The 23,628-nt window shown below is 38.8% G+C and overlaps 1 protein-coding gene across 1 annotated transcript in view; it reads left to right on the top strand.

Moving 5' to 3' along the window:
* Positions 1-23,628, top strand: part of CDH4 (cadherin 4) — a gene marked incomplete at its 5' end in the record, with an annotated part of 1,024,675 nt that overhangs the window by 817,895 nt on the left and 183,152 nt on the right. The window contains one exon of the mRNA XM_083358225.1: positions 12,542-12,697. Coding sequence (XP_083214351.1) covers positions 12,542-12,697 — 156 coding nt within the window. The remainder of the gene's footprint in view (positions 1-12,541; positions 12,698-23,628) is intronic.

Genomic DNA, 23,628 nt, shown 5'->3' with positions numbered 1-23,628 from the left:
GGCACCTGCCTTGCTTCAAGTTTATCTTTCAAATGCTTCTTAAAACATCATGTGTCCAGCAATTCTGAAATTAAATATTAATGCAACAATTGACATACACCTGGTCAAGAAATGGGATTGTGGAAACACCATCAGGTTCTGAACTTGAGTAATTGGCTTCAGTCTTGATATTAGTCAACATCTTTACATTCCAGAATGCAGTCCTACAAACAGACATTTGAATAAGTTGGGGCACAAATTATATAGGGAGAGAAAGTCTACAGTACCCTTCTATCTGGGAATTAATCCCACTGAAATAAATGAGACATTACTGAATAAACCAGACATTTCTGAATAAATGTAGGACTTTTTAAAAAGAACTAGCAAGTTGTTCCCACTTGGTGGGCCCATGGAGTGTAAAAATGGTTCAAATGCTGATTCCAACCAGTTAAAAATATCTACTCAGGAAGAATAATGGAACACAATCAGTAAGGTCAACAGCTTAGATATGATTGAGAACTGTATAACGTCTGTGAAAAACTGAAGGTATATTTTTCATTGCTGTTTTCTTCGGCACTTTCCTATTTCCTCTTGCAAAAGACATATTTACTCAATTCATATGGTTACACTTTCAAGAAAAAATAGTAGATCTATACTCTCTGCTCCAGATTTGCCATTGCATAAGATATTTTTTTCCCCAAAAATATTGCTTTTAAAATAATAATAGAAAAAAGCAAAAGGAATGAAACAAAAATGCATGCATTATTTAAAAACATACATAGCAAGTGTTTAAAAATAGTTGAAAAAGATATAACAGAAAAAATAAGGCCATGTTGTTAGAAGAATAAACAGTTGTAGTTCTATATATAATTAACTATTTAGATATATGTGCATGTGTGTGTATAACATTTATTTTGACTACCGTGCTTTTTTAACCTACTGTAGTTTGTATTATTGAGTCTCATATTTCATTATATTTATCCATACAAGTCTACATCTATAGGCAATTTGCTCAGAATATATACTATAGACACTATATATATATATATATATGCTCGTAAATATAATCAGGTCTCCAATCTATTGAGTGAAAGGGGCTATACATTTATCTTTCCAATGCTGCAGTATTAGTCATTTAGCTATAATAAGGGCACAGAAAATCAATTTACATTGTCCAGTTGTCAAATTTTGTGCATTAGATTTGTAATTCAATCTCTGAAAATCCATGTTTTGTTCCAGAGCAACATGTACATAGTCCACCCTTTTCTTCCAGAACTTACTAACAAGTGTTTCTTAACTTTGGTGACTTTAAAATTGGTGGACTTCCCCTCCCAGAATTTCCCAGCCAGCTTGGCTCTGAGTTGAAGTCCACCTATTTCAAAGTCACCAAGACTTTAACAGGCCTAGGAAGGACATTGTAAAAACATACATTTTAAATAACCACCTGTCCTTATTACATCCCTAACAAAGTGCTTTTTGCACAACATAATGGAGTCCAATAAATTCTAAATATTATTTCTTGTTGTATAAGTCGTAGGCCAAGGGTCTCCAACCTTGGCAACTTTAAGAATAATAATAATAATAATAATAATAATAATAATTTGGAAGGGACCTTGGAGGTCATCTAGTTCAACCCCTTGCTCAGGAAGGAAACCTTATACCATTTCAGGCGAATGGCTGTCCAGTCTCTTCTTAAAAACCTCCAGTGTTGGAGCATTCACCACTTCTAGAGGCAGGTTGTTCCACTGGTTAATTGTTCTAACTGTCAGGAAGTTTCTCCTTAGTTCTAGGTTGCTTCTCTCCTTGACTAGTTTCCATCTGTTGCTTCTTGTCCTGCTTTCAGGTGCTTTGGAGAATAGCTTGACTCCGTCTTCTTTGTGGCAGCCCCTGAGATATTGGAACACTGCTATCATGTCACCCCTCACCCTTCTCTTCATTAAACTATACATACCCAATTCCAGCAACCGTTCCCCATATGTTTTAGCCTCCAGCCCCCTAATCATCTTTGTTGCTCTTCTCTGTACCCTTTCTAGAGTCTCGACATCTTTTTTACATCGTGGTGACCAAAACTGGATGCAGTATTCCGGGTGTGGCCTTACCAAGGCATTGTAAAGTGGTATTAGTACTTCACTTGATCTTGATTCTATCCCTCTGTTAATGCAGCCTAGCACTGTGTTGGCTTTTTTGGCAGCTGCAGCACACTGCTGGCCCATATTGAAGTGATTGTCTACTACTTGTGGACTTCTACTCCCAGAATTCTTCAGCAAGCCATGTTGAAGTCCATAAGTCTTAAAATTGCCAAGGTTGGACATCCCCGCCCTACGTATTCAAAGCAATAGCTAAGGATTTTTTTAAAGCAACTTTCGAGAAGCCCATGAAAAGAAGCATTTTTGGTTCTTTTTTTAAAAAAAATTGTTGTAATATTTAATCCTGATGGGAGTCTATTCCAAGCAAGGATAAAGGGGAAGGGTGAGTTGGTTCCCAAGTTCCAAATCGATTTTTTTTTCATTCTCACAAAGCTTTGGCATGAGCTCAAAAATATTGAACAGAGAGGAAAAGAACATTTCTAAGAGAAATAAAAGTTGCCATGTCCTAAAGCTAAAATAGGACAGAATATCCCCAGGAACAGGGAAATTTTGGACTGGATGTGGAGAAGGGAGGAAAAAAACTGGGTGGGAGGCATATAAAATGAAATAATTGAAGCAAGATGGAAGCAAAAACATAGAAAATACAAAGCAAAAGTAGTTGTCCACGTTTGCTTTATATTTCCTATGTGGGTTTTTTTTTCTTCCATCTACTTTTGCTTTATATGTTTGATGGTATTTCTGCTCCCATTAGCTGGAGTCAGAATAATCAATCCATGGACTTGACAATATTTTGCAGCAGAAAACATCTGAAGGGGAAAACATAGAATCATAGGCCTCAGAAATCTTCTAGTCCAATCCCAGATGGGAGAGGCAGAGAGCTTATGCCATCCTGGTCAAATGGTTGCCCAGTCTGTTTTTGAAAGCCTCCAGCGATGGATAAATGTCTGTGGAGATTCTCAGTCATCCAGATCATAGTTGTCTCAAAGGTACTTTTTTGTTGCAAAGGCAACTGGTCTGTTTTTTCCCTGAGGAGGAAAAAGAAGAAGAAAACGTTTCGATTCTCGTGCAAGAAGCTTCATCAGTTCTGATGGCAGGGGGATAGAACCAGGGCTTTTTTCCTCACAAAACGCTCAGAACGGAGTTCCGGCACCTTTTTTGGATGGAACTTTGTAGGGTAGGCAAGGCAGGTTGTATGACATGTGTGAGTTCCGGCACCTTTTTCTTTTACAAAAAAAGCACTGGATAAAACTGATGAAACTTCTCGGATGAGGAGTGAAATGTTTTCTTCCTCCTCCTCCTCCTCCTCCTCAAGGAAAAACAGTCCAGTTGCCTTTTGGGGGCTGTGGAAAGCACCTTTCAGACTCCAGTGATGGAGCACCCACAACTCCAGGAGGAAAGCTACCAGTAGTCCATTGATTAATTGTTCTCACTTTCAGAAAAAAATTTTTTCCTTAATTCTAGTTTAGATCTCTCTTTAACAAGCTTCCTCCTTTCACTTCTTCTCTGGTGCTTTGGAGAATAAGTCAACCTCTTTCTTCTCTCTGTCAGGCCCTTAAGTACTGGAAGAGAGTTAGCCTGTTTCCCCTCTAATCCTTCTCTTCAGTATTGTTATTATTATTTATTATTATTGTTTATTAAATTTATATGCCGCCCTTCTCCCTAAGGACTCAGGGTGGCTCACAACAATAAAAAATTTAAAAACATAGAATACAAAGATTAAAAAAGAATTATACAATAAATAAGGAAATAAAGGACAATTTAAACCGATAAAAACCAAATTTAAAAAACGTGATCAGTCCAGGCCCGCTTGTTGGAACAACCATGTCTTCAGGTCACGGCGGAAAGACTGAAGGTCAGGGGCCATCCGCAGCTCCGGAGGCAACTCATTCCAGAGGGTCGGCGTGCCCACAGAGAAGGCTCTCCCCCTGGGGGTCGCCAGCCGGCATTGCCTGGCCGTCGGCACCCTGAGGAGGCTGACTCTGTGGGAGCGAACTGGGCGATGGGAGTAGTCTAGCTGTCTCCATCATTCATTATACAATTATCCTCTTTGTTGCTCTTCTCTGCAGACTTCTTGAGTCTCAGCATCTACTCAACTCCTACTATAAATGAAGTTGCATTTTCACTTGATTTCTCCCAAGCCAGCATTCACACACCAATTTTCCCTGTTGCCTGTTGGCGCCCATCCATGCATTCATTTCGGTCAAGAAGGAATTGCTGAGCCTCGCTGATTATTACACGAGTTACTTGTCCACAATTTGAATTAAGTAATTATTCTCAGCCGTAAGAGCTTGGAGCATGCATGCTGAAATGGAAATATGTATTTGAGTGCACATTCAAGAGGGCTACTTGAGAATTTAATCTCTGAAATCTCTCATTTAATTCATTTGCCAAAGCGAAGGCACAAGTGTATTTAAAAATATTTCCATTATTTGTTACTTAACACCCTTCAAGCCCTCAAACGCATGCACACACACGTACACACACACAAAAGCGTAATATTTAACATTACTTAATGTTCACCTCAATGAGTAATAAGGTGCAGCTTCATTAAAATATTTCTACCATATTCCACACTTAACGTGTGTAAATACATTATTGAATGTTCTAATTTAAAAGCTCTGAACGTGTTTGCACTTTCTGTTTTCCACTCAGTTCAAAATGTTGATGCATGCAATTATGCTCTTCTAATGTTAAAAAGCATCAAGATATCTGCAACTGGCTCCATGTTATAGTATAGTACAGGTAGTCCTCGACTTACGACCACAATTAAGCCTAAAATTTCTGTTATTAAGTGAGACATTTGTTAAGTGAATTCTGCCCCATTCTAGACCTTTCTTGCCACAGTAGTTAAGTTAACTGCAATTGTTAAGTGAATCTGACTTCCCCCTTGACTTTGCTTGTCAGAAGGTCACAAAAGAGGTTCACGTGGCCCCGAGACCATCATAAATATGAATCAATTGCTAAGCAGCAGAATTTTGATCACATGACCACAGGCATACTGCAATGGTTGTAAGTTCAATGGAACTGCATCTACAGGAAGTGTGTAGTGGGGTACCACAGGGCTCTGTTCTGGGCACACTGCTCTTCAACATCTTCATCAATGATTTGGATGAGAGGATAGATGGGGAACTCATCAAATTTGCAGACGACACCAAGCTGGCAGGAATAGCCAATACTCCAGAAGATAGGCTTAAGATACAGGAGGATCTGGACAGACTCGAACACTGGGCACTATCTAACAAAATGAAATTCAATGGTGAAAAAAGTAAGGTTCTACATTTAGGCAGGAAAAATCAAATGCACAGGTATAGTATAGGTGGTACCTTGCTCAATAATAGCAACTGTGAGAGAGATCTCGGACAATCATTTAAATATGGACAATCACTTAAATATGAGCCAGCAGTGTGCTGCAGCTGCCAAAAAAGCCAACACAGTGCTAGGCTGCATTAACAGAGGGATAGAATCAAGATCACATGAAGTACTAATACCACTTTACAATGCCTTGGTAAGGCCACACCCGGAATACTGCTTCCTGACAGTTAAAACAATTAACCAGTGGAACAACCTGCCTCTAGAAGTGGTGAATGCTCCAACACTGGAAGTTTTTAAGAAGAGACTGGTCAGCCACTTGTCTGAAATGGTATAGGGTTTCCTGCTTGAGCAGGGGGTTGGACTATATGACCTCCAAGGTCCCTTCCAACTTCTTCTTCTTCTTCTTCTTCTTCTTCTTCTTATTATTATTATTATTATTATTATTATTATTATTATTATTATTATTATTTGTGAAAAACAGTCATAAGTAACTTTTTTCAGTGCCATTGTAACTTCAAATGGTCACTAAACAAAATGGCTATATGTTAACGACTACCTGTATAGACATGCCTTTCTATCATTAATTATTATAATACTTTTTTTTCTACAACATAAGAAATACAACTCTGAACTTTCATGACAATTACCAATTCAGCACAGCTTAGTGTTTTCCAGATACGTTGGATTTAAGTTGCTTATCCCTGCAATATTCATTCAACAGCTTCCTGGTGGTGGGTAACAGCAGATTATTTATTTCTGTATCTTTCCATTCAGACCCTCTTTCCCAAATAGCTCTGCCTGAACTAAGAACTCCTTTAAATTGCCCATCTGAAAATTAACTTCAGTTTGTCAAATAGTAATAGCTCCTGGCTGACACAGTTACATCTTAACTGCATATTTATTTCCTCACCTCTGCTGGAAGCAGGAATGGGGTTCTCTGTGCAGATCTTCTTGTAGGATTGTTTTCTGTAGAAAATATATGCAACAGGATGAGAAAAGTACTGCCTGGTTTAAGAAACTAGAAATGAAGTCCAAACTCTCCATTGTTTAGGAATTGGAAACTATAACAAGAGGGGGGAAATTAGTTTTATTTTGAACATGCCTCCATTTTGTTTAGGTGTTATTTCTGATTGATGGATAGCAAGTGGCCCTCAGGGTTTCCACGGAGTAGCTGTGTATCACACGTGGCATCACTTTCTAATCTCCTAGAATACGTTTTTTCTAAGACACAGAAAGTCCCTTTCGCAATCCCAAGCCATAGTTGATTGTTTGTTTATGTTTCATACTTCTTAACCCAAATGATAAAACTGTGTCTGAAACACATTTGCCTGAAATGGTATAGGGTTTCTTGCTTGAGCAGGGGTTGGACTAGAAGACTTCAAAAGGTCCCTTCCAACTCTATTATTGTTATTGTCATTGTATCACTTATTTTGGCCATGTCATGTGGAGAAAGCAATTATGTTTGAAAGAGTTAGCAGTAAAAGGAAACCAGGCCATCAAAGAATAAGGTTGGAGACTGATAAATCTGACGTCAGCCAGAGCATAGAAAAACTCAAAAAAAATAAAAAAATAATAGTGCAGGAGCAGAAGATATGAAGAGACCTGGCTCATGAAATCACCAAACGTTGAACATGACTGAATGGATAACATCATCATCAACGTGATCTCTTAATCGCCCGTCTCTCTCAGAGAGAGAATCTGAGGGATGTACAGTTTAATCAATAGAATTAAACATCAAAATTAGAACAATTTAGGATTTTAAAAAATTAATTATAAAACAACATTATAAAAAATTCAAAAGATGAAGAATTCTAAGATGAGGGATGAGCATTTGTTAGTAGAGGTGAGGTGAGGGGTTCTCATAAGGACCCCCATGTTTATGCTGTTCTTCTGTGCATTGCAGATGTGGCACGTTCCTTAAAAATCTTTACTGAAACCTTACTGGAAAACATGGTTCTAGAGGAATATCTAAATAGTTTGAATAAATTCAACACATTCCTCCTTATGTTAGAGGTTTTGACAGTACATGGGTTTGTTCTACAGATGCAATTCATTCTGACAGCATTATTGATGTATAAACATCTTTCTCCTCTTGACTAGAATTTTGAACTGGAGGCCATTTTGACTAAGAATTTTAGATTTGTTTCAGTCTTTACAAACTTGAGGAGAACAGTTTGGGGAAACTTTATATAAACTGTGTACTGTATGAACTGGAACTTTTACATAATATAATCAATGTCTGTTATAAAGAAAGCATTGCAATCCTCTAATGACACTGGAGAAAGAAGAAATTTAAAATAGACCATAGAGTTCACATAGTGACTGTGAAAATCATTGCTATGCGGTGTAATAATGATCCCATAAGCTTGGATTATTTTAAACATTGGAAAAACCAAAGAGATCATTCTTGATTTCAGGAAAAGTAGGCATAGCCATATTTCTCTATGCATTAATGATTCACCTGTGGAGATTGTTATATACTTTTTATTCGCAATGTTAACCACAACACTAGGAAGCCTCTAAAACCTGAGGCTAAACCAGGCAAACCCAAACGCGGCAGTCGTTGACAGTTGACAGCTGTCAAAAGGCTGCCGAGAGCGAGACTTCTGGTGGCGACGCGACGTCGAAAGACAGCCGTTTTCGGGCTGCCCGCTCCGCAGCTGTGTTTTTCCATCGTAAACAGCGCCAATCAGCTGTTTAGATGGATTTGAAGCCCCCTCCTCGGGAGAAGAGGAGGGGGTGAGGCCCCAGGTAGGGGTTGAGCTCTCTGGGGCCGCCTGAGCTGAGAGCTAGGGCGGCTGAAAGATGAGCCCCCCCGAAGCCTGGGTTGCTCCGAGCTGCGCAGCGCCTCTGCTCTGGGATTCTTGGAGCAGAGCCAGGCGTTAGCAACCACCCCTGCCAAAAGGAAATACTTTTGATTATCAAGATGCAGGCAGAGCGGTACAGGAGGTCAAGGTGAAGTGGACTCTTTATCTTTACTCTCTAGCTCAATGGATTTTATAGCTTTAAAGTGAAAGTGCGTAATAAGTGAAAGTGGGGGAAGATGGCGGCTAAAACTTCTAAAGCTCTTCGGAATGCGGGGTCTTCCCTGGTGCAAGAGACCTCACTGCAAGCTTTGCTTCCTCCTGCATCTCCCCCGGTATTGACGCTTAAGGATTTACAAGATGCTCTTGGAAAGCATGCACAACTGATGTCTGATATGATGGATGAAAAGATGAAAAAGCTGGAGGAGAAATTGGAGAAGAAAATGGAGGAGAAAATGGAGAAATTGGAGAAGAAGATGGAAGAGAAGCTGAGAGCAATGAGGGTGGACATTTTGTCTATGGTTGAATCCATAGCTGAATGTGTGCTACAGCTGGATATAAAAGTGGAGGATCTCAGTCAAAAGAACTCTATATTAGAAGCAAAGGTATTAGAAAATGAAAATATAAGGGATAAAATGGATGAAGAATTGAGCCTTGTTCAGTATAATCAGATGCAGTATGCTATTAGAATTAGGGGTTTAAAGGAGAATGGTAAAGAAGATTTAAAGCAGCTGATTTCTGAGGCTCTGGAAGGGGTACTGGGCCAGTCAGCATCTGAAATTGAGGGAAATATGGAAATAAATAAGTTTTTCGTGTAAATTCATGGGTTGCAAGACAGAGGAAGTTACCCAGAGATGTGGTGGTCTATTTTACAAAGAGAGTAATTAGAGATGAAGTCATTCAAGCTGCTTATGATACTAATTTGGTAGTGGCTGAGCAAGAAGTTTTGGTTTTAAAAGAGATTCCTCCGAAGATCTTAAGGAGAAGGAAAGATTTCGCATTTCTAGTACAGGAACTTAAGAAACGTGATATTAAGTTCAGATGGGAGATTCCAGTTGGGTTGGTGACAACGCACGAAGGTAAAAGACATCGTTTGGTTACTGTGGCTCAGGCACGTGATTTTTATAGTAATGTGTTAAAAGCAACCCCCCTATCATTTTTGGAAGCTGCAAAAGGATACGGTGTGGGAAAGTTTCAAGATGTTGCAGATAGACAGACAGTGGACAATGGTGTTGGAGGGGATCAAGCTACAGTCTCATCGGTTGCTGCAGGAGGCCAGAAGATGACGCGTGCCGCCCTAAGAAGAGCGAGACGAGAGCAAGAGCAAGACCAGCGGAAAGTTATGGAATCTTCAAAGTGTGCTTACAATGAAGATGTAGGAGGAGAGCAGTCTAAAGAAGTTTTGGGGGTCATGACAGAGGTGCTCCAAAAGTTTTGGGGCGTTAAGATTGCTGATTAAATTTTTAGATTAGAATGTCAATGGAGTAAAATTATTATAGAGGAGAAAGAAAGTTTTTTTTTCTTTTTTTTTAAATATTTTATACAATTTAAGATTGATGTTATTTGCTTGCTAGAAAAGTATATTAGGGTTATGGACTTAAAGTATGTGTTGAACTAAGAGTGGGTATGTAAACTCCTAATTAACAACAAGTTGTCTTAGAGATTGCCTAATTTTTTTTTTTATATATATACTCTTTTTATTTGAACTTTTATTTGAACTTAAGGATGATTTGGAACTGTGAGACATTTGGCGTGATATATGCAAGAACTATTTTTGACTATAGTTTAGTTTGGTTGGAGATTATTAAGATTAATAGAGATAAGCGCTTTTGGTGCGTAACTGAGAATTTGTTTGGAAATTAGAGAAAGGTGGGAGAATGCAAATAGCAGGTGAAAGTTTTTTTTTTCTTTTCTCAATTTATTTTGAGTAAAGATCTTTTTCTGTTTTCCTCTTTTTCTTTTCTACTTTATTTGTAATATTAATATTGTTTGTACTCATTTTATATGAGCTAGAGAGAGATAGAATTTATAGTTTATTGTTGATAATATAGGGGTGTTTATGTTTGTTTTTTGATTTTATGCCCTGTATTTAGCTCTGGGAAGTCGGGGGGGGGAGGGAGTGGGGGAGAGGGATAGGGGTGGGGGAGGGGGGATTAAAGTCAAAATGTATTGTAAAACTTTTTAAATAAAAAAAAGGCTGCCGAGAGCAATTGCGCATGCGCCAGAGCTGGCCTCAGCTGACAGCCGCCGAGCTGTCAAAACGCCAGCTGAACACACACCTCGCCTCAGCCGGCGGGCCAGTCAGCTAACGGATTCCCCAGCCAGCCGCGCAAGGGCAATCACCCGGGAACTATCAAAGGCTGCCGGTAGGCCATTGGTCGCTGCCCTTGCGGCGGGATATTGCGGTTCTCTCATTGGTTTAAACAGTTGACAGTTCCTCTATAGAAGCAAGGGTTTCTCTGCCCGACAGCTGTCCATAGCTGAAGCAAAATAAACGCCTGAAACCCAGCCTGCCGTCTCCCTCTCATCATTCTCCGAATAATCCAGAGATGGTTACCAGCATCAAATTCCTGGGTGTGCAGTTAAGAAGTAGGGTGGCTTGGTTGCTCAACTGTGAGCAGGCACAGCAGTGCCTGTATTTTCTGTGTTGCATGAGAAAAGGACATCTTCCTTCCTCTGTCCTTACCACTTTCTACAGAGGGACGATCGAGAGCATCCTGTCATACAGCATCACAGTTTGGTTTAGAAGTACCCCTGCTTCAGACTGGAAAGTGGTGTAGAGAGTGGTGAGGATGGCTGAAAAGATCATTGGCAGTTCCTTACCTTCCATCCAGGACATAGCACAGAAACGTTGCTTGAGCAAGATTGTCTCAGGCCCTGCACACCCTCTCCATGACCTGTTTTCCTTGTTACCTTCTTGGAGGAGGGTGCTTCGTGGTATCTGAAGCAGAACATCCAAATTCAGTCAATTTTGCTCCATACAGTATTAACCTTGTGAACTCAAAAGCTTCCTCCTTCCGTTATGTATTCAAGATGGACAGTAATTAATATTTATATTATGTTTATGTTTATGTTTATTGGACTTATATACCGCCCTTCTCCCGTAGGACTCAGGGCAGTTCACAAGGAATTTAAAATAACAATACACATTACAAAATACTTATATGTAAGGATGTATACATATGTTGTATATAGTATGTTTAAATGTGTGCTATGTATGTGTACACTTTGAGAGGAAGCAACTAAATTTCATTTTTAATGTGTGCCATTGTGCCTATAGTAAAAAATGACAATAAAGGTTCTCTCTCTCTCTCTCTCTCTCTCTCTCTCTCTCTCTCTCTCTCTCTCTCTCTCTCTCTCTCTCTCTCTCTCTCTCTCTCTCTCCCACCCACTGACCTTTCTTTCTTTCTTTCTTTCTTTCTTTCTTTCTTTCTTTCTTTCTTTCTTTCTTTCTTTCTTTCTTTCTTTCTATCTATCTATCTATCTATCTATCTATCTATCTAACTATCTCCATTCATCTACCCACCCACCCACCCACCCACTCTCCTTCCTACCTACTTACCTACCTACATACCCATCCATCCATCCATCCATCCATCCGTCTTTCTGTCTGCCTGCCTGCCTGCCTGTCTAATTAAAGGTTACTCTGGGATTGCAGAGATGACCTTGAAGAGGGGCAGTTACTAAAACACAAAAAAGAGGGGGTCAACCTATTTTCCAAAGCACCAGAAGGCAATACAAGAAGCAATGTATGGAAACTAATTAAGAAGTGAAGCTACCTAGAACTAAGTAAAAATTTCCTGAGAGTGAAAACAATTACCCAGTGGAACAGCTTGCCTTCAGAAGTTGTGGGTGCTCCATCACTGGAGGCTTTTAAGAAGAAACTAGACAACCATTTGTCTGAAATAGTATAGGGTCTCCTGCTTGAGCAGGGGTTGGACTAGAAGGCCTCCAAGATCCCTTCCAACTCTGTTATTCTGCTATGTAAGCCCAGGACAGGAAGAGAACATTAGAAAGAAACTTTCACTCTGCAACTGATATATTTAAATGCCCAGCATATGTTACATGTCTCATGGAACTTAAGATGTGCAGACTATCCTAAAACCATCCAAAGGTGGGCATTTTCTTCAGGAGTAGGCATCTATCAAAATTGGTATAGAATTATTGAGTGATGAAGCTGTTAATCCTTTCCCCCATCCTAACAATGTAATGGTCTCATGGACAATGGATGTGAATGATCCATGGGATGGATGGCAAATAAATGTAATGATAAATTTAAAAAAATGTCACTGCAAGCATTTTTCCCCCTTTGGCTTGCATTCCATGCTGATTCATTCTTTTCTTTAATGTTTAATTCAGATTCGTTCTGATAAAGACAGTGAGATCCACATAAGATACAGCATCACAGGGGTGGGAGCTGACCAGCCACCTATGGAAGTCTTCAACATTGACCCCGTGTCAGGGAGAATGTATGTGACCCGTCCAATGGACAGAGAAGAAAGAGCATCCTACCATGTAAGTTTGTACTTCTCTTCTTTTTAAAAAAAAAACAAGTTTTATTGGTTTTTCCAGTTAAAATTTACATATTTAGAAAGCATCATGGTGACTGGGTAATCAGAGATTCAGTAACAGAGTTTTCAGTACATAATTCAGGTTACATTATCAAAACAACCTTCTCAATTTTCCTTAACATTTCATACAACCAGTTTAAACTAATAAATTTCTAGAAATAGCATGGTCAGTTAAAAAATTTGTCAATTCAATTTCATTGAGAACTAAGACTTGTGACCAAAGTCAAAAATAACAAAAAATGCTTCTTTCAACATATAAAAAACAAGAAAAAAGTTAAGGAAATGATTGGTCCATTAGTGGGGGAAAGTGGCAAGAAGGTGACAAGCAATAGGGAGAAAGCAGAACTATTTAACTCGTTTTTTGCATCTGTCTTTACACAAAGAGAAAAAACAGTCCAACCTACCAAAACCAGTGCCATAAAAAACAGAATAGAAACACAAGTTAAGATAGGCAAAAAATGGTAAGTGAGCACCTGTCCAGCCTAGACGAGTTCAAATCACCAGGACCACATGGATTACACCCCAAAGTTCTCAAGGAACTGGCAGACGTGATCTCAGAACCACTGAACTATATTTTTCAAAGATCCTGGAGCACTGGGGAACTACCAGAGGACTGGAAGAGAGCTGATGTAGTTCCCATCTTCAAAAAAGGGGAAAAAATAGATCCAGGAAACTACAGACCTATCAGCCTGACCTCAATACCTGGGAAGATTCTGGAAAAGATAATCAAACAACAAATCAGCAAACACCTTGATGCAAACAAAGTCATCACTAAAAGTCAACATGGGTTTGTCAAAAACAGATTATGCCAGACAAATCTTATTACATTCTTTGACCAAGTGACAAAATTAGTGGACCAGAGGAATGCTGTAGATATAATTTACTTGGACTTCAGTAAGGCATTTGATAAAGTAGATCACAACCTACTACTTGATAAGATAGAAAAATGTGGGTTAGATAGCATCACCGCCAGATGGATTCGTAGCTGGCTGACAGGCCGTACTCAGCGTGCGGTCCTCAATGGAACCGCATCTACATGGAAGGAAGTGTGTAGTAGGGTGCCCCAGGGCACTGTTCTGGGCCCAGTGCTCTTCAATATCTTCATTAATGATTTGGATGAGGGGATAGATGGGGAACTCATCAAATTTGCAGACGACAACAAGCTGGCAGGAATAGCCAATACTCCAGAAGATAGGCTTAAGATACAGAAGGATCTGGACAGACTCGAACACTGGGCACTATCTAACAAAATGAAATTCAATGGTGAAAAAAGTAAGGTTCTACGTTTAGGCAGGAAAAATCAAATGCACAGGTATAGTATAGGTGGTACCTTGCTCAATAGTAGTAACTGTGAGAGGGATCTCGGAGTCCTAGAAGACAATCACTTCAATATGAGCCAGCAGTGTGCTGCAGCTGCCAAAAAAGCCAACACAGTGCTGGGCTGCATTAACAGAGGGATAGAATCAAGATCAGGTGAAGTACTAATACCACTTTACAATGCTTTGGTAAGGCCACACCTGGAATACTGCATCCAGTTTTGGTCACCACGATGTAAAAAAGATGTTGAGACTCTAGAAAGGGTACAGAGAAGAGCAACAAAGATGATTAGGGGGCTGGAGGCTAAAACATATAGGGAACGGTTTCTGGAATTGGGTATGTGTAGTTTAACGAAGAGAAGAGTGAGGGGGTGACATGATAGCAGTGTTCCAATCTCAGGAGCTACCACAAAGAAGAGGGAGTCAAGCTATTCTCCAAAGCACCTGAAAGCAGGCAAGAAGCAACGGATGGAAACTAGTCAAGGAGAGAAGCAACCTAGAACTAAGGAGAAACCTCCTGACAGTTAGAACAATTAACCAGTGGAACAACCTGCCTCCAGAGGTGGTGAATGCTCCAACAGTGGAGGTTTTTAAGAAGAGACTGGACAGCCATTTGCCTGAAATGGTATAAGGTTTCTTGCCTGAGCAGTGGGTTGGACTAGATGACCTCCAAGGTCCCTTCCAACTTCTTCTTCTTCTTCTTCTTCTTCTTCTTCTTCTTCTTATTATTATTATTATTATTATTATTATTATTATTATTATTATTATTAGTAGTAGTAGTAGTAGTAGTAGTAGTAGTAGTAGTAGTAGTAGTATCTATGTCCTGTTATTAAATTTTACCTAATTTTGATTTTAATTATATTATTCAAATTTAGCCTTTAATATCCCAAATAATATTCACAACCCAAATTTCCCTTATTTCATCACACCAAAAACTATAGCATCTAACATGTACACAGTGGCTGAGTAGCTATGTTCTACCTAATAAACATTGTCTGTTTCACATCCTAATACATCACATGTTACTGACAGGACCACAGCCTATGTTTATCAATCTACAACTATTTATACACAACTAGATTCTGTTTTAAATTTTAGCTAATTCTTAATTTCTTAAATAGAATAATCAAACCTCTTTTAACATCAAACGTGGGATCCATAAACCAAATTTCCATTATGTCAGTGCACAAATTATAATGTCTAAAATAAGCCTAATAGATACATAAACACATTCTAGTTCTATCTCATAAATATTTTCTATTTTAGATCCTGATAGATCACTGATTACTAAAAGAATAGCCTTTAATGGTTCTCTAAGAACTCACTTTTTAAATCTAACTCTGGCTTTCTTTTTTGCCAATCAGGTTTCCAGACCAAGGCCTTTAAATTGCCAGATAGGTCTCCCTTCGCTCCAATACATATTGTTTGAATCGAAGGAGGCCATCTAGCCATCAGTGATCCACAAAAACCAAACCATTTGCAATCATTATGTTGTTGCACTGTTAGTTCTAGTCTCTGTATTTGCTCTAAAAACTTTATCTTCAGTTCAGTCTGGATTCCTCTTCCGTCTGGGTTCATCTGGTTTAAGTAGAGAGTCTTGTCCAGTTTTGTAATTAGTGCTTGGCTACCCAGGCTATCGGGAAACTGTCTTTGTTGATCTTCCACATCCTCTATGTTAGCATCACTTTCTTGCACATAGTATACTTCTAAAGTTATAGGCTCTTTTGGCGGAGTCAAAAGTTGAGTATTAAGTTTTCCCATAGTTTGTTGTTGGTCCTTAAGGTTATTTGCCATAGTGATAGTTCCTTGTACTTTTAGAGTTGTCGGTTCCTTGGATAGAGTCAATTTTTTTGTATTAATTTTTTCAATATCTTGTTGTACCTTGTGTTGTTTTTTTTAATCCCATTTATATCCCGCCCTTCTCTGAAGACTCAGGGCAGCTTACAATTTAAAGCACAAATCAATGTGCTTAGCAATATCCTTCATTCTATGAAGGATATTGCTTATTAGGGCTTTTGCCCCCCCCCCCAAGTGGCATTATTACAAAGTCAGCTTATTGCCCCCGACAATCTGGGTCCTCATTTTACCTACCTCGGAAGGATGGAAGGCTGAGTCAACCTTGAGCCTGGTGGGATGCGAACCTGCACTAATTGCAGGCAGCACTAATTGCAGGTGTTCCTCTGTCTCAGTAGTAATTTGCTCCATTTTTGTTATATTCTGAGTTGTAAATTCTTTAGTTGAAGTCTGGGCTATAGCTTGTAAATTGGAGTTGGCACCTAAATTTTCCAGCCTGGAGATAAACATCTCAGAAACTTTATGGATTGTTTCTAATATGAGCTTATAGTCAAACGAGGTTTGCGGCTGATCAGTTTCCATTTTGAAGTAGTGGTAAATAGTCCTTAGTGGAGGCTAATTTTTAAACAAAAGTCAGTAAATGTTCACCTCCACAAACCTTGAGTTCACCTCTAGCTGTTTCAGGTTTTTATCTTTAGCTGATAATGTCAAGGGCAGTTCCAGAATAAACAGGTTATTTGCCAAAAAGGCCACAAGATGTCCCCAGTGTACTTAAAATCTTTTTCAGACAGAGTAATTTATCAGTTTTGAGTACTTTTAAGTAGTTCTTTTCTCTCTTTTCTCCCTTTTTTAATCAAATAGACAGAATAGCCAGTTTCTGTAAGGATAGTTTTGGGTCGCCAAAAATAGAAAGGAAGTAAGTCAAATTAAATAGTATTATTCTGTTCAAAGTTTTCTTTTTTCTTCCGGCATGAACAAAGGCCATCCTTAAGGAGGGTGGGGGGGGAAAGGCTCCCTTTCCTCTCTCCTCGCTGGGGGAAGCAAATTCAAGGAGCATTTAGCAGGAAGAAGAAGGCAATTAGGAAAGGAAGAAGGCAATTCTCACCCAGTTTTCAAGTAGTTTCAAGTGCTTTGTTGTAATTTTGGCTTCAGCAGGAAACGGCTGAAACGATGGGCCATGGGAGTGGCCGATCCTTTCTTTGTTGGTTCAGAGAGTTGCTCCAAGCCAACGGAAGGGCCTCTGCCCTTCTACCGCTGACTAGAGAGACCTCTCCCCCACTCGTCACCCCTCCAGGGCGACTTTCGACCCCTTTACAGGGGTCCCCCAATGAAGAAATCCAGACGACGTGGGAAGCATTCCCTCACGCATCTGGCCGTGCCAAAATCCAGAACCGGAAGCCGTACTTCTCTTCTTATGTCTATTTTTCCCAACCTTCCTTCCCTTCCTCCCTCCCTTCCTTCTCTGGCAATTTCAAGCACATCTCAGTCATAAGCAAACCCTGAATGCAAAGTTCTTAAGGTCTGGGATTTCTCTAATAAGAAATTCTGTATAGATATACATATATGCACACACTTCCATGTTGAATGAATAACCATAAAGGTGCCTGTAATACATAGACAAAATTGTGCACATGTGTTTTTGTATGTATGCTAGTACATTTATTTCAGATCAGTTCAATTCAGATCAGCCCAGATGATCGACGGAAGAATTTGAACACTTCCATGTCCATGAAAGCAAACATATATCTGTGTTGATAGTCAGAGATAGAGCCTCTGAATCCAATTAAATGGGGGAAGTAGACTTCCTGAACTTAACCAAATTACAACAAGTGCCAACAAAGGCAGAACAGGAGAAGGGTTATAGATAAATGTATCATAAATGCCAAAGATGAACATATCATAAATGCCAAAGATGAATATATCAAAAATTCCAGTATCTGAAGGGCTGCCACAAGGCAGAGGGGGCCAGGTTGTTCACCAAAGCACCAGAGGGAAGGATGAGAAACAATGGTTGGAAATTGATCAAAGAAAGAAGCAACCTGGAACTAAGGAGAAACTTCCTGACAGTGAGGACAATCAACCAGTGGAACAGCTTGCCTCCAGAAATCGTGGGCACTCCATCAGTAGCGATTTTTAAGAAGAGACTAGACATTCACCTGTCTGATATGGTATAGGTTCTCCTGCTTGAGCAGGGGGCTGGACTAGAAGACTTCCAAGGTCCCTTCCAGCTCTATTTTATTCTAAAAGTGTCAAAGATGAACATATCATACCTCACTCAATTGCTAGAATCAACCACCAATATTCTTACCTATATCATTCTCCCATTTCCTTGCCTTCCAGAATCTCAGATTTCTCTTTAGCTTGTCTTCCTCATTTCTGAATTGGCTTCTAGTTATACCTGGATTGTTCATAAGAACTTCTGGCTTTAACATCTGGCTATTTGTAGATTATGTGCAGGTTTTGCTTGTTGACTGCAAACTTTGGTAGACATTCGGCTCTAGTCTGAATAACTCATTGTGCTTCATACTGTCTCTCCAGGATTTCAGATCAGAGTCATTCTGTGAATCTGGAGGTGATTGATTTTTGGACTTCCTGCATGCAGGGGAAATGTGTTCTTTCATTAAAGGTCCAACCTTTCCCCAAGGCTTTGTAAACCAATTGTTTCTCATACATTGGTAGGAAACTTTGCCTTGAATTTCGCCTTGTGCATAGGAAGTCTGTAAAGCCTTTAGTCTTCTGCGCTGACTTTGGGTACATAACTGTGGGACCTTTTAAGCCATATGGATCTCCAAATATGTTATAAATTACTCATAAAGTAATATGGGTCATTTCAACTGACTTTATCTTCTTAAAGAGTTCTACAACAGGCATTATTTTCAGCAAGGTGTACTTGGTAAGGTACGCTTTAACTATGTTGACACCGACTGTGGACAAAGGTGGAGAGGTCAGGAAAGTATATTAACTCCTTAGCTACATGGTGGAAGGAATTTCTTTAAAGCTATAGGGGCATCTGTGGAAAAATTATTTCATATTCCTTGAACAAAAGCAATTATTTTCTCCAGTGACCCCGGCAAAATCTGAAGCAAAAGGATACCCTTTAAGAAAAGAGAGAGAAAAGTTAGAGATACAGGTTTTGTGCTGCTTCAGAATTGCCAATTATGTCTCACTGATGGAAGGCCATTATAACTTGGACATTAATTTAGGTAGAACATCTCAGAAGGATGCCTTTGATGGAGTCATTAGGATTCTAGCATGATAAACTCTCAGCCAAGAAGAGGTAACTTTGCTGGTCATAATGATGGCTTTCTCTGACCTTGGGACTATTTAATAATACATGTTCACTATTAACTATTCTGGTTAAGACAATGGCTTTTGAGAGAGGCTTAGAAATGGCTATTCAATTCTTTCTATGACCCATGTAGGGGAAGAAAAAGGACAGGTTGTCTTTCTAAGTCCAAGAAGAACTTCCTTTCATCACTGATAACAGATTTCAGTATTCTTCACAGAATAAACTAGCACACAAACATACACAAAATAACAATAGTGCTTAGACTTATATACTGCTTTATAGTGCTTCACAGTGCTGTCTAATCAGTTTACGGTGTCAGCATATTGCCCCCAACAGTCTGGGTCCTCATTTTACTAACCTCAGAAAGATGGAAGGCTGAGCCAACCTTGAGCCAGTGAGAATCAAACCTTGAGCCTGTGAAGATCGAACTCCTAACCGTCAGCAGAATTAGCTTGCAATTCTGAATTCTAACCACTGCACCATCACGGAAGATCAGTTCAACATCCCAAAATGAGGTTGAGATGTGTTGTTGGACAGAGTGGAGTGTATCCTGTGTCATGCACAGTTTTGAAGGCTGAGGTCCAGCCGATTAAAAGTGCAATGAATCAGTGCAGCAAAACACCCATATATTTTGCAATGTACTCCCTGTACAGGTAGTCTTTGACTTATAACCATTCATTTAGTGACCAATTACAGTTACAATGGCACTGAAAAAAGTGAGTTATGATTATTTTTCGCATGACCATTGCAGCAGCTCCAGGGGCACATGATCAAAATTTGAAAGCTTGGTATCTGGCAGGTATTTATGACAGTTGGCAGGGTCTCTGGATCATGCGATCACCTTTTGCAACCTTCTGACAAGAAAGGTCAAAAGGGAATCCAGATTCACTTAACAAACTGTGTTACTAAAGTAACAGTTGCAGCGACTCAAGGAAGATCATAAAATGGGGCAAAATTCACTTAATAATTGTCTTGCATAGCTACAGAAATTTCTGGTTTAATTTTGGTCATAAGTCAAGTACTACCTGTACAAACATACCTCTTAAGGATCTCACATTGATTAACTTGGAAAGAAACCCAAACTTCCTGTCTAGAATATATGAAATGATCTTCCACTGTAATTCCCTTTCCATACATCTGGAACTAGAGACCCACAAATTTTTGAAGGCAAATGGTTCCACTGATTAAATGTTCTATCAAGAAAACCTCTAGTATTAGAGCATTCGCAACTTCTGGAGGCAAGTTGTTCCACTGATATATTGTTCTCACTAGCAGGAAATTTCTCCTTAGTTCCAGGTTGCTTCTCTACTTGATTAGTTTCCATCCATTGTTTTTTGTCCTATCTTCAGGGGCTTTGGAGAATAGGTTGACCTCCATCTTCTTTGTGGCAGCCCCTTAGATAGTGGGACACTGCTATCATGTCACCCCTAGTCCTTCTCTTCATTAAACTAGACATACCCAATTCCAGCAACCGTTCTTTGTATGTTTTAGCCTCCAGTCCCCTGATTGTCTTTGTTGCTCTTCTCTGCACTCTTTCTAGAGTCTCAACATCTTTTTTATATCGTTGCGACCGATATAACTGGATGCACTATACCAAGCATGGTCTTACCAAGACATTATAAAGTGGTATTAACACCTCACGTGATGTATTTCATTGTACAATTTTTCTTAAATCTGTAATTATTATTTTAATTAATATTATTTGGTCAGAAATTATGAAAAGACTTCATAGCTAAAAGAGGAAAGATACTAAAGACTGATGAGTATAGGTGAGGGATACAATGCATAGGATAAAATCTCCCTGTGTTCCTTTTTTTTTCTTCCTTTTCTTCTTATAGTTTTTTTGTTGTTAATTATGGTCTGTATATTTTTCCTTTCTTTCTTTGAATTAGTTTGACACAATAAAATTAAAAAAACAATTAAGTACAAGTACATCTTCCCATCGTCCTGTGCGCCCCCACAGGGAGGGCCCTCTCAGGTTACCGCCGGTTAATGAATGCCGGCAGGTTATTCCCAGGGGAAGGGCGTTCTCTGTGGGTTCCCCTGCCCTATGGAACCAACTACCCACAGAACTTAGGACTGCCCCCGACCTTCGCTCATTTCGCCGGGACCTGAAAAATTGGCTCTTCGATCTGTTTGGTCCAGACTGTGGGGTTGTTAATTTAACTGGGTTTTAGATTTACTCTTGGGGCTTGAATTTAATTTAATTGTTTTAATTGTTTTTAATTTTTTGTATTCATGGTTTTAACTGCCCTGTAAACTGCCCTGAGTCCTATGGGAATAGGGCGGTATATAAATCCAATAAAATAAAATAAATAAAATAAGTATAATACATACTGTAATGTTCTCTCTGAACCTTTGGCCCTTTGGGATTACCTTGTTCCTACTCAAGCAAGTAGGAATATCTTGGGATTTGTAATGCTGTATTCATTTCCCAACAGTATTTTGACCTTCTCATCTATAATTGTGACTGTGGTGCTGGAAGCACACAATCCTAGGAAATATGGTAGACATGGAGAAGATGTGTTTATTTCAACTGAAATATTTTTAATGCAAAGTATTTGTATTGGTACATAAATCAGTACACAAGTATTATTTGATATTCACGTGTTTCCAAATTTGGAAAGAGGTTGTTTTTTTTTCCCTGAACAAAATATATGCTTACCAAAAATAAGTAACCTGCATATGACTGAAATAGGAGTGAAAAGGTGATATTCAAATGATGAACTCGGGCCGTTGCATAGATACACATTTTCTAAAGGAAATTGCCAACTCATAATACAATAGGACCAATTATTCTTCAGACGTAAAAACTAAAAAGAAAAAAAAACTGATCATCAAGTTAACCATCTGCGTGGCTAATAGTTGCTTTTCTCCTATCAATTCGCGAACCAATTAAAATCAGAATTAGTGCCGATGTTAATCAGTCTTCTCTTTAGCAATATTCTCTGTTTATCAGCACATACTTTCCTGTTAGCTTAATTGCATGACTGTGTGATCATAATCGTTACATTGCAATTTTTTTTTAAAAAAAATTATACATGTGCATTATCTTGTTTCTTAATTACTACTGACTTCTTTTTCTTTGTGTTCCTCTTTCTTTTGGTTTTAAGGCAAACTCAATAATTTTCAGATTAATTTGTTAGATATGAGATTTATTCAGAACAGAACAAAGTAAAAATACTGTTGTTGTTTTTTTTACATTTAAGACAATGGGTCAGTGACCTACTCATTGTTTTTTCCAATTCTGGTGCCATCTCCGTAGGTAAACACAACAATGAAGTCCAGACTTTTCACCTTCTTTATAGTTTGAAGATAGAAAGAATTTATACAGCTTTAATTCTCATCACATATAGTTTTATCACATTGAAACTCAACAGACCAGGAGATAAGTCTGATCCAGACTGCAGATGGGTGTTGTATGACCACATCCTCCTCAAAACAATTTTACAAAAATTGTATAAGAGGGTGAGAGACAGGTATCTTGGTCTATATACCAAACAAATGACCCATTGGGATCCCCATATCAAAATAACTTATCTTATGTCCGGTCAGAACTTGAAAATAACATTTAATGTAGCACAGTATTTAAACAAAATGATCTGGTTAAGATCTGCATATGTGGGACTGATTGGGGTAGATTGTAAGGGCAACTCCGAAATATAATGTTATATTTTATCTATATCTTAAATTTGTATTTTATTACTATTTCATCTTAAATTGTATCTTATTTAATTCCATTTTAAATTGTATTTTATCAAATTCCATTTTGGATCGCTTTTATCAAGTTTTGGTGACAGTTTGTTGCTGGAACTTTGCACTTTGATATGGCCCAAGGGCTAATCAATAAAGCTGTTGTTGTTGCTGTTCTTCCTACAACACCTTTTTTATAGTTTGAAGGTAGAAAGAATTTATATAGCTTTAATTCTCATCACATATAGTTTTATCACATTGAAACTCAACCGACCAGGAGATAAGTCTGATCCAGACTGCAGATGGGTGTTGTATGACCACATACTCCCCAAAACAATTTTACAAAATCCACCCGTATGGAAAATAAAAACTCATGGAAATTGATTTCGGTTCAATTTCTTCTGTTTTATTGCTGGGTGGAAGGGATTGGAGGCTGTTTGAAAGAATTAAAATACATGATCTCCTCATCTGAGAGTTATATTATCATAAAGCTGGAAAAGCCCAGTGGGTCCAATATTTAATTATATTAATTATGTCTGTCTCCCAGGAATATCTGGCAATCTCATCTCCAGTGACACTAAGCAGTCCAGCATAGCAGCCTTTTTTATTTATCTATTTTTATTTCTTTTTAATTCATAGCAAAAAGAAAAAAAAGGGCAAAACACAAAAATAATGGTGATAGTGATAATGTCTAAAGGTTGAATCGTGGCAACTGGACCAAACTTTGTTAATTTGAGACGTTTCATTGCTCATAAGCAAACTCAGTCAGAGCAAAAATATTCT

The sequence above is a fragment of the Vipera ursinii genome, assembly GCF_947247035.1.
Source record: "Vipera ursinii genome assembly, chromosome: 3".
Taxonomy (NCBI): Eukaryota; Metazoa; Chordata; class Lepidosauria; order Squamata; family Viperidae; genus Vipera; species Vipera ursinii.
Note: the sequence above shows the minus strand (reverse complement) of the source record. Positions and strands in the feature narration are given on the sequence as shown.